The 12,537-nt window shown below is 37.2% G+C and overlaps 1 protein-coding gene across 10 annotated transcripts in view; it reads right to left on the reverse strand.

Moving 5' to 3' along the window:
• ADGRL2 (adhesion G protein-coupled receptor L2) overlaps positions 1–12,537 on the reverse strand; it is a 158,869-nt gene that overhangs the window by 39,816 nt on the left and 106,516 nt on the right. For 7 of the 10 annotated variants that reach the window (XM_030454861.1, XM_030454860.1, XM_030454857.1 and 4 more), the window contains exons 5-6: positions 7,830–7,844; positions 6,087–6,887 (exon numbers count right to left, since the gene is read on the reverse strand). In XM_030454861.1, the coding sequence (XP_030310721.1) occupies positions 6,087–6,887; positions 7,830–7,844 (816 nt within the window). The remainder of the gene's footprint in view (positions 1–6,086; positions 6,888–7,829; positions 7,845–12,537) is intronic. The other 3 variants (XM_030454862.1, XM_030454859.1, XM_030454865.1) reach the window with 1 other exon arrangement.

Raw genomic sequence — 12,537 nt, forward strand, 5'->3', positions numbered from 1 at the left:
AACCTACAAGTCTGTGTAATCGTGCTGAACTCACAGTGCAGTCAGCTACTATGAAACCTACTGAAATCCCCAGATCTGTTCTGCAAGTTCTTGCCTGACATCTTGTGAAACTGCTGTAATTTTCTTTCGATTACAATGCATCCAAACTTATAGTGCTTTCCCAATTAACATTTGTCAAAAGCATTTGTAATCAACTTGCAGAAGCATCAGGCAACACCTGCTGACTCAGGTCCAGGGGAATGGGGAACTGGTGGGGATGGGGGACGATTCAGGGGACAAACAATTATAGCTGTCCATCCCCTAACACACTGTGCTAATTAGCCCATATTTAGTTGCTGGAATGTGTATCAGTGTTAGTGCAATTACTATTCAGAACTTAAAATGTTTTGCATAGCTTTGTCTCAGGAATAAAATATCACTATAAGAATCCGTAACAACTCTCTCAAGTTCAGTAGTGAGGTTACAATTTTCAGAACATACTTTTTGCCGCACTCTGAGCCAAAATACCCTGCTGTCATTACACAACTTTAGGTAGAACTCTTTTAATGCTATTTGCTAAAATAAATTTCAAAGCATATCATCTATGATTAAAAAATGACCTCCACAGCTTAGTAGTACTATATACTTTAGAAGTAATATATTAGCATATATAAATAATACATATTTAGAAAAATATATAATCTCACTTTTTATAAGAAAGACTTCAAACCACCTCTCTCACAAAACTGAAAAAATACAGCTAATTTCTAAGAGATTTTTTTACTTGACTTATATTTAAACAACAAAGTATATTCAAGATTGTACCAGGAAACTTCAGACAGTACAAGTAGTCTGGAAAAGAAGGTTGAAAAAAGTAAGAAACAACCAAACACACCACTGTAAGAAATACAGCTAGCTTTTAAAAGGCAGATAATTTTGTTTGTAATGAGCTGTTGGGGAACTTAATCTGCAAGGCCATTCTCCTGAGCTGCAAGAAGACACAATAGCTGCCACCACCTGATGTGTCTTGTTCTGCAAGCTAAGGGGGGTGGCATCTGTGGGCACCCATGCACTGATCTGCAGATCACTTTACCAATATAACAAAATGGCAGTGATGATTAATATGCTGCAACTAAGAAGAAGAAACTCCATGTCGAGGTTATTAACCTTTTGTTTCAACTCACTGGGGTGAGTCTCTACAAGGCTAAAGATAAGTAATTTTTGTCCAATGACAAAAAAGCTGCTTTTGCAATATGGGATTTTATTTTGGACTTTTTGACTAGACCTGAAATATCGAGGACAAACCCAAAATATATTCTGCCTTCTTCCTTTTTTTTTTTTTTTTTTTTGTTTTTTAAATAGGTGTGCCTCATTACCAGCTAAAGATAGTTTTTGTAAAATAAATCTAAAATTTTAAAAAAATAAGAGCAATAGGAAACACATGGAAAGACTCAAGTTGAGTACATTTAATTTATATTTGTTTCATGTAGCTCCTAACAGCTGATTTAAACATTTATGCATACTGTCTATTTCTAAAAATTACGACATCACTGGAGTAAAACTTAACACCTGTTTAACAGTGTGGTGTCTATAAAAAATATAACATAATCACCTAGGACAGCAGGGGAACAGTGAAGGGTATATTTAGAGAAGGCACACTAACTACCTAGTATTCTTCACCAACAGGTTTCTGTTCTAAACTGGCACGAAATACATTAAAAAAAAAAAAAAAGAAAAGCAAACAAAAAACCCAAACAAAAAAGCCCAACAAAAATAATCCCCAGGAAGCCAAAACCAAAAAAATCCCACCAAAAATATAACTCTAACCTTAGACTTAAAACTGTGTTGAAATGCCTGGACAATGTCCCATTTCTGAAAGTAATAATGGTTCTAGATAATATTAGAAATCAGCTACATAGGTTTTTTGGTTCAACATGATGCTTTTCAAGGTCAGATATTTCCATGTATTTGGACACATGAAAATCTATGTGCCCCGCTTTGTTTTCAAAAGGTGTCACACACTGAGCTGCCATGTTAGGCAAAGGAGATCAGAAACCTGTGCAAATCCAGCTTTCACTGCCTTCTGCTCATTACCACTGTGTGCCTGTTTTCATGCTCCAGTGAATAGCAGGGAAGTCACCAAGACTCACCCAATTACCTATAGGTTCCAGCTATTATGCTAGCCAGTAGTACTCTATTGACCCTGCCAAATCCCATTTAGGTGAAAGAGAATTGTTTACAAAATCATTTTTAAATTTATACTGTGAAAATGATAAAGATGCAGAAAATTAGCAAAATACCTCTGAGTAAGAAATGTGCTTTCTGGTCCCCATTATGTTGTCTTCACTTGTACAATCACTCTTTAATTAATCTGTAGTGTATGAGATGTGATATAACAGCAAAGATCTAATTTACTGAAGAATTTGTTGTATGACTTTGTCATAGGTTCTTGGCATTATAAAGATTTTGTTTCACTAGTTTCCTATTATTTCAAGCTCTTGGTGACAGCACTCTCTGAGCTCCTGTTTTGACCATGCTCACAACACCCATATTTTCCTGCAGTGATCCAATAAAACTTATTGATGGGTAACACGGTACAACAGGAGAAACAACTTCAGTTGGAACAATTTGCACAGATATCACAAACTGGAATGAGTGTAGATGAAACCTCTCCCTAACGCACTAATACAGAACAAAAGGATTTATGTTCTCTTTGTTACCAAGGAAACCTTACAATGCAATGCTCATATTCACTTTTTTGGGGGGGGAAATTCTCCTCATTTTTCCAGACCTTTTACCTTAGAATTTCTTTCAAAAATTCCTATTTCAGTGAGGATTCATTTAGTCCCTTGGATACCTCCTTTAGAAAGAATTTAACAGCAGGTAGCCACTGAATTTACTAAGGGTATAAAAAGTCTGGTTTGTTTTGAATTTTTCACAGTGGCTTTTTTCAAGGCCTGAATTTTCATTTTATTTCTAAATTATGGTTTTGATTTTTAAATGTAATTTTGACCCTTAAACTTAGAAAATGTTTTCTTTTGCAGCATCTGAGTGATATTTGTCATCTGTAGCTCTGAAAACAATTTCAACATCTATGTATTTTAATTCCCATGAGAAGAGGGAAGATAAAAACAACACATGAAGATTGAGGGGGCAGTTCTAAGGGCAGCAGAACTCATTGTCAGGGTAAAACAGTAACCTGTCTGCAAGATCCACAGTTTTAGAAATCTGAGGAGCTCTCCTGAAGATTAAGACAACAAGAATATGGGGAGCAAATAACACAGACAGTTGAAAGAGAAGAAAATGTCATAGATTTGAAGAAAGGGAAGGTCAGTGTTAAGTTAGTTATAGTAGTCTTTAAGAGGTTTCAATAGGCAATTTTAAAAATGAAGAAACAACAGAAAGAAAAAAGGCAGGTTGAGGGTCAGGGATGAGTCCAAATTTTGGCGCTGGGAGCAAACATAAACCCTTGAGCTCAAAAGTGTGACTCAAATGTGACAATTCATCTTTGATGTAGGAAGAAAGGCTGTTGTTTTTGAAGCACTCAGTAGTTGGAAGCTATGGTGTAGACAAGAACTGATAGCAAAGACAGGGAAAAAAAGAATCAGTATGTGTCTATATATCATTATTGCTCCCACGGCAACAGAGGGAACACAGATTGCTGAGCTTCCCACAATGGCCCCAAGTTAACAATTCAAACAGAAAAGGCCAAAACTTCCAATTTTGAGGCACTGACCTTGTGACACCATTAAATACTTGATATTAAAGTACCACTGCAAAAGGCACTTTGAGAAGGTTCTTGTGTTAGGAAACTTAAAGCATGTTATCCTAACGCCTATGTCTTTGAGTAGATGATTTAGAAATCTGAGGCAATAACAAAGAAAACCAGAACAAATTAAACACTAAAATGCCCTTCATCAAATGTGCTGAAAATCTGATCTAACTCTGTACAAGACAAAAAAATCCTAATATGTATTACACATATACATCCTTTAACTGTAGCAACAGAAAGTCTGATCTTCAATTTTTACAGACTTTACACTGAAACAAAGAAGAACTGAGAATATAATACAACTAAAATATAGAACTAAAAACTGTAAAAAAACTCTTCTTGGTTTTACACACTGTATCTCAAGGACAATCATTAGGTAATTTTTTCCTTTAATTTAGTAGTCTTTAATTACAGGCAGTTGGCTTAAGCAAAAGAGGAAATTAACAGCTGCTATGGATAAATCTCTCAAAAAATACTCCTTTTTTGCCTTCATGAGTGAACAGCCAAAGATCTCAGACAATAGGCAAGCACCCTGTCCTGGACTCCTTCTCTTCTAGTTCTGGTTGGAATAGACAATTTAGCTCCCTTCTTTTTCATGCTGTTTTTTTCATGCTTTTCATGTTTTCATGTTTTATGTTTTCAAGCTTTTTGCATGCCAGCAAGGAACCCAGGAACATAAAGGGGTGTTGGTGGATACCCAAATCTCGTTCTGATATTAATTAGGATGTGGCTAGCACATCTACTTTTAACTTAGTAGCGTTTAGACACTCTAATAAAATCTTTATGAAATGTCTTACTGGAGACCTTTGGTGGTTTACTAAAGCAGAGGAAGGATTCCACAAAGCCTTTTCTTCTCTTGTTGCTTTTTCTTAACACTTTTCTTTCAATGCAATGATTTATAGGTTTTGCTACATTCATGGATGCTGCCTGAACTGCAAAAGACACTTACAAGCCGCACCTCCTTGCACTACTAAAGCTTTGGAGAATTCAAAATATATCTTCATCTCAGTTAAACTGGGTGAAGAGTGACACGCATGAGAATGTATGAAAATGTAAGCTTTGAATTTTTTTCTAATTACCTAGGAAGGAATGTCTCTGCTAAGAGCAGCCCCAAAAAGACTTCCTTGATGTACAGAGAGCAAAGCTTGCCAGGATGGCTGCCCTCACAGCTGGAGCTCTGTCCCCTAACATCTGGAACCTCCTTAAGCCTGGCCCTATATTGCCAGGGAAGTCTGTGGGAAACAGACTGCACAGATTGTCACTTAGCTCTGGGGATCACTAATGCATTGGTTCTAAAATGTCTTGTTCTGCTCCATCTTATGTAATTTTGAACCTAGGAAAAGCTATATGTAAGTTGATATAATTGTGTGCACACTACACAGCTTGCACTGCCATGCATGAAACAGCTTCTCTGAGGCACAATAGCGAGTTTTCATATGCAGAAGCCATTATTATTCTTTTTTTAAAAAAAAATTAAGTAGAAGAAACAGCTGCTAAACATGCATACCAGTTAGATGAGACAAGTATTAACTTAATTGCTAATGCAATTTATCAACATTCTGCCCTTTACTGTAAGCAAGTTCTGCCACAGAATTTTTCTCTTGGTACTTGCTCTCCTCTGCAGATGTTAGTATGTGGCTGTGCCTGTTTATGTCATTTTTAGGTATTTCTGAGACCTAAAGACCTCTTTTTGTTTCCTCTTTTGTTAGGTAGTTGTTCTAATTTCAAGTGAGCTGAACTGCAATTGTGAATTTACCAAGAACCTGCTAAAAAGATGTCAAAAAATCTTATCTAACCTAGAATCAGAAACTGTGAAAACAGGACTGCAGAAAAATATTTATGCTTGGTATTGCACATTAACCCCATACATCTCCTCTGGGACCTCCCAGCACACATTGCTCTCGACTGCTGGCGCCAAGAAGTTAAGAGGTCTGCATGTATGTTGCAATCAATTCAGAAGCTGGGTAACACTGAACAGTTGGAACAGGCTTCCGCCCCTAGTGTGAATGGACTCAAACTTAGTTTAGTTATGAAAGTCAAACTAACTGATGGTATAAAGTAAATAAACAACTCCCCAACTCATTCTCAAACAGTGAAAAGCTAAACATTTGTATTAAATAAAGAAAAGGAAAAAAAAAAATAAAAGGCACAAGCCTACAAACCAAAGAAAGTAATTCTGTCTCTTTTCACAGGTTTCACAGATTTGCCTTGCAGCACTGTAACGCTCAGTATGGGACAGAAAACCCCTCCTTTGCTTTCTGCCAAGAGTGAAGATTACATAGCTATCTGAAAGAAAGTACAAAGAGACTGAAGATGAAAAAATAAAAGTTCATACCTTGGGCAGGATCAGGTGGGCCAAACTCCAAAGAATATCTCAGAATGAAGTTGTTATTCCATACATACAGCTGGTTGTCTCTGGGATTATAATCCACTGCAGCAATGTACTGGTACTGGTTGGGGAAAGGAATGTCCACGTGCTCGCCCCTGCTTAGCCTGGTGTTGTAGATGTAATCGATGGTGTTCTTGCCAGTTTCACTCTCATTGTCCTGATACACCGACCGCACTACATACAGGACACCACAGATCATGAAAGCGTTTGATGCTGCTCGTTTGTCGTACGTCGTTTCCCAGGTGGCCTCAAAGCGCAGGGTGTAGGGGTTCAGCTGGCTAATTACTATCATCCCGTTGTTTTGTTCTGTAGCATAAATTACCCATAAGCCATTTTCATCAACTGCCAAGTCAATATCAGTCTTTCCTCCCCACCGGTAGGGAGAGGTGTCATGGTAATTAGCGTAATTGATTATGGCCTCTCCACTCTTAATTCTAGTCCTCAAGTCAAATTTTACTATGTTCCTAGTTCTTTCCTTGTTAAAAAAGACAGCGCCATCATACACTACAAATCCAGTACCATCCACTCGATTCGGGAGTTTATATGTTGTCTGCTGGCGTCCGTTTTGGAAGTCCTCCAAAGAAGCATATTCTATCAAAGTATCAGTGCGGTATGGAGTCCATGGCATGAAGTATATTTTATCTGCAGCCTGGAGAGGATCTTTGCACCACGCACCTGCTTTTTGTTCAGCTTCATATAAATACGGTGAGTCCACAATTGCTTTCAACGTCCCCGGGCAAACAAAAACTAACAGTCACAGAGAGAAGTAAGACAAGAATTATGTCAAATTGAGACTGTCTTATAATAAAAAGAAATAAAGCAAGAAAAAAAAAAGAAAAAAAAAGATAGGTAAATCATAATGACTGTGTCAGGAAGAAAAAAAATCAATTTAATTGGCACTAGATTATACCTTATGTTATAATTAATGCAATTATCACCCTTTATCATCCACTTTTCTTAAAGTTACCATGTTCTTGCTGTACCAGTATGGAAAGTGGATGGGAACTGTTTTCACTAGTACAGACCAAGGCTCAATGGCATACACAGACAGCTGAAAATGTAGAGCTACTCTTGCATTTTCGTCTTAGACTTTTAGTGAGTACGCATTAACGCTCCAGAGCTTTTAACTGGTGTGCAGCAGTGTGCTAGGTCATTTCAGTCCAAAAAAATATCACATCGACTTGTATAGAACTTTAAGAAGTGGTGAGGCTGAAAAAGGAGGTGCCTCGATTAAAAATAAAGGAACAAAACAAATCATCAGGTATATAGAGAGAGCAATTAGGAGCGGAGAAAACGAAACACAACCAAAGCAATGAATGAAACAGACCAGGAAACCCTGTAACCATGGCATGCTATGGAGAGGGTTCTGGAAGCCAGGCAAGATGACACTTGATTAACAAGAATTTACCGAAGGGTGAGAGAAAGAGGGAAAGAAAGACAAAGAGAAAGGGAGAGAAAAAAGCAAGGGAGTCTTCCCTCCAGCCCAAGTATTTCAGACACTATACCCCGCCACCTACTTTAAGCAGCCAAGTCACTTTATTGCAAACAGTCGACTTCTTTATGAGGTGTACTTATGAGATCCTGCTGATTATCATAATATAAGAGTGTTGTGGGGAGGGGAAGGGAAGAGGTTAACATCCATAAGGCACATAACAAGGAGCTGGGGTTTGGACTGTATACGTTATTTACCTTTTTGCTCCACTTCTATTTTAAGCATCGGAAGAAAAATAAAAAAGTGCAAGGAAAAAAGAAAGAAGATTAACATAAATTGACTATTAATCTAAAGATTAAATCAGTAACAGATGCTAAATATAGGGAGAATAAGAACTGCACTATATTGGATAAAGAGAAACAGACAACAGGAAAACCTAGCAGGAGAGAGATTCTACGGTTACACAAGTGAACATGGATCAATCATTTTAATAGATTAAGGAGGCAATACAGATATGTTGGCATGTAGTTTCACTTAGCGAACCTGCATAAATAATGAATTACTGTACTAATGCACACTATACACACTCTTCTTCTCAAAGCATAATGCTATCAAGTTGTTTTTTATGACACATTAATTTATCATATATGTGCAAGTGCACATATACATACTAATTAGATAATTATAAATCCAAAATGTAGCATATTAATAGTATTGGTTTGTATGTGTGATCATTACACTTTCTCCATCTTCTCCCCAGACATCCCTCTGCTTTATTAATTGTATAGGTTTGTATGTGTGATTATTACACTTTCTTCATTTTTGCCCCACACATCCCTTCTGCTTTTCTTTCATGTAGAGAAAGCAGCTCACATCCTTTAGCTCTCCTTAGGCTTTATTTTACTTTTTTTCCTGAATGTTAATCTTCAGAAATTTTGCCACTTCTTAGTCTGTAACTGCAAAATCAGACTAGAAGCAATAAGCAAAAACATCTAGAAAAAAGAAGCAAAAGCATGGTAAGCAAGAGGAAAAGAAAGGAAAAAATAACATTGAGCGCATTCAGATACTCTCCAGCATCACTGATTAAGCCCGAAACAGCAAGCTAGTATGCAAGGACAGTCATCGTAAGTGTTTAAAGCAAATGTCTACCCTCTGCCACCATATGTGGGAAATTCAAACTGAATCTGATTAACAAAGTGGTATTACTATAGCAATTTTTCCCCGAGGAAGCTTTAAGCAACACATTACAGGAAGATGTATAGCTGAAGTCCACCTCATAAACAGCTTTTCAATAATTATTTGCAATAAAATCTATTTCTTATATTCCACAGCTTTTGAAGTATGCTCCCTCAGTTTCATGAAATTACCTGGCAAATGACAGATGTATCAATCAGTGTAAAAGTAGCTGCTGATACCAAGGAAGTGTATCAAAACTACTTGCACAGCTATTTCATTTCTAGTATTACAGTATTATCCAGAAGAATGGATTTGCATGTTCCATATAAAGTTTAGGATTTTCAGTTTCATTTAACAAAATTACATGATTATTTTGACAGAATGTTATTGGTTGAACTGATCTAGTCAGTGTTCCTTCAGGGGACAATTCCAAAACTTTATGGGACAGTTTGAGGGGGTTAACATTCTCAAAATGAGCAGTAGTTTTCCCACCTTCTGCTAATTTATACAGTTTTAGGTAGAACAGTTTTTCTGATATTTCTAACTCTTGAGTTATCCAAGTAAACAGAAAATGTATTCTGAGGTGGATTCCTGGGTTTCACAATCAGCGTTTATGACTTTCAAGATTATTCTGTCTGTGAACTTTGATGTGTGTTTACTCCTCACCAAAGAACAATATTGATACTGTACCTGCTTAGAATTAGTAGTAGGAGAGAGGGAAAATGATAGGGATAACTAAAATCATTACTGGCATGTCTGCTGTATATGCATTGGTGTACAGCTGTACATTTTTCAGGGACAGATGGGCTTATTGAAATAAACAAATGCTGTAACGTCCAATCAATACAGACAGACAGAGAATAAAACACTTTAAAACATTTTCTATTGAATTCCTGAATCCAAAATAGGCTTAAAATAAAAATGCACAGATGTACAAAATAGTACTTTTAATGTTCTTTATAGAAGGGCTGACTTCTGTTATGCAGTCAAAGTGTCAACATACATTGTACAGCATAAGTGAGAGAAATGTCAAGTGTGGAACTCTCCAACTCTCCATTTCTTTGTATTATAATCAGTAACACTCTTTATTTTAGGACAAAAGAATGCCCATTCCTCTAGAATTTTAGGTTTGATGGAAATCCACATTAGTACCTCCCAGAGATTTTTTTTTTTTTTTTTTTTTTTTTTTTGCTTAAGAGGATTAGAAAAACATCAGTGACAGGTCTCCACTGCGAAAATGGAAGCTTTTTGTTATATATTTTCTTATGAGGGCAATGAAGTCAGAACCCAGAGAAAGCTTAATTGCTATGTAGCAAAGCAGCTATGTATTTCTGGAAGCCAGCAAGGCATAGAGGAACTCATAAACTGCATTTTGTACAAGGGTGACACCAACTCCAGGCTGCAAGGACACACAACTTTTACCCCCAAACCTTGTATGATTGGGATTTGTAATCTCTCATAGACTGAAAGGCATCACAGTGACACACAGCAAATTTTGCAGTCTTGTATAACTGAAGATGAAGTTCAGAAAAAGTAAGAATCACAACTGAACTTTGGTTAGAAATGCTGGGATGACTAAAAACCCCTTTTCCTAGACCCACAGCAACCTATCCCACCTTCCTAACAAGTCTCTTATGCTGGGGACAGCTGCGATTTGCAAACCTAATGATTTCAGTCCATCTGTATGTTTAGACATGGACCACTGGAACAAGTAAGGGAGAAAAAATTAGACTTGATAACGAATTTACAGGCATCAAGAAAAGAGACTTGAAGATATACCAGGATAGGCTTTGTGAGACAAGGAAGAAAGATGGTCAACAATCAAAACTGCTACTGAGGCACAATGTGGTTTGAAATCAAACATCAAAACTGATTGTAGCAACCGGCACTGTTTTTGATGACTGCTGATACTGATAGGTGATGCCTCTTACAGTTCTGGAATTGGGCATAGTGTCACCACTGTGCATATTGCAGATGAAAAACTCCGAAACTTACAGACTTTGAAAAACAAGAAGTATCCAGAATCCTGAGTTATGACAGATGCAGAATTATGTAATTCAGAGGGTAGGCCAGTGCAATTGACAGTAAACAAAAACAAACATTTTAAAAGTAGAATAGCTACATGTTAGAGTACAGGGCAGGCCGCGCTGTGGCACTATACTTCTGAAAACTGGAAAAGAAAATGAGATTCCTGTAGATAGCAATACCCAATCGGTAGAACATATCCACACTTCTCTTCCTAAAACAGCATAAAAAATCATATTTGAACATTATTTGCATTACACATTTTCTCTACGAGCTAGCCTACTGGAACTGGAAACGTGACCTCTTGTCATCTGCCTGAACTCACGGTTTGGAATCAGATGCACTGTCTTCTTTCCGAGAACTTGGGAATGAAAACAGTGCTAAAGTAAAAGCGATCTTTGTGGAACAAAACTTTGGTTAGATTGGGGTAAGACATCACTCCTCAAAAGTGGCACAAGAAGAATGGTTACAACAAGCCACCAATACTACAAACAGGAGGAATGGTACTAGGATTCACTGTATGCAGTAGGCTTCCAATCCTACAAATGGTACAGGAAAAAAAAAAATCAATCAGCAAACAACCATTCCACAATGACACAGAAGAACTGAAGAAAAAACAGATGATCTGTGTTTGATCTTTAACAGTGAATGTTCAATATGGTGAAGCAGTACAGAACAGTACTTTGGTTTAAGAAGCTTATATTTTAAAACTGTGCAGGAATCAGTGTGGACAGTTTTGATATAGCTTTGCTTATGCCAGAATTAATTCCTTCCATTTTTGATATATACTGTCACCACAGTGTTTTTGCATCTCAGACTTGGCCTGTTTCCTGTACCAACAGAAAAATGTGACTTTGGTTAAGGACTACTGTAGATCAAGAAATTCACACTTAACAATAACTTAGGGGAATCATCAGTGCACTGCTCAGATTCCATTGCAAACACAGCTATTTGTTGAGTTATGCAACGAGGGAGAAGTCACTGCAAAGAATAACCTTACAAGAAAGTAAAACCAGTTAAAAATGTTGACTCTGCAGAACTTTTAGAAACATGCATACATGTCAATGAAAAAAAAAACATTAATTATTTCAAGGAAATAAGTACATCTAAAGCTACTGAATTCCGGCGTTAGAAAGAGTATTGCACAAAACTGCTTAAGTAGCCATAATTTCAATTTTTTCTACCTCCACTTGATTTCAGTATTTACTCTGTTTGCAGTAAAAATTCTGTTTTGGCAGCTGATTCATATCTTTTCTTTACATTAAAAATGAACATTTCTGAACCAAGCCTTAGTAACTTATTGATCTGTTATTCAGTCTGAATCTGCATTTGTTAGGAACAGGCCCCTGAAGCACAAAGTCCTCTTATAATGTCCCCCAACTGGGCCATTTGCCCCGGAGTGTCAGTGTTGGCTTTGGCTGTGCACCCGAAGTCACCACAACAGCAGGTAGCCTTTCAAGTAGATCATGATTAAAACTGAAGTCAATTCCTGCTTTAGAAGTCTGTGAGCCAAGCCAATTTGTCAGCAACTGGTAGCGGGCAAAAGTACAAATTTCTATCTGGCCTATTGAATAGCTAATTCGAGTTTGTTTTCTGGAAAAACAGTAGCCTTAAAAGCCAAACACTTAAGAACACAGACAGACACTTGGCCAGCATCACATCATGGCTTCCTTCCACACTTCGTGAAGCTAATTGGAGGCCCTAGTCTGCTAGTGCTCTGCATGCATAATGGGTCCGTGGGCCATAAACATATGCTGCTTTTCT

Source organism: Calypte anna, chromosome 8 (genome assembly GCF_003957555.1).
Source record: "Calypte anna isolate BGI_N300 chromosome 8, bCalAnn1_v1.p, whole genome shotgun sequence".
NCBI classification, from domain to species: Eukaryota; Metazoa; Chordata; class Aves; order Apodiformes; family Trochilidae; genus Calypte; species Calypte anna.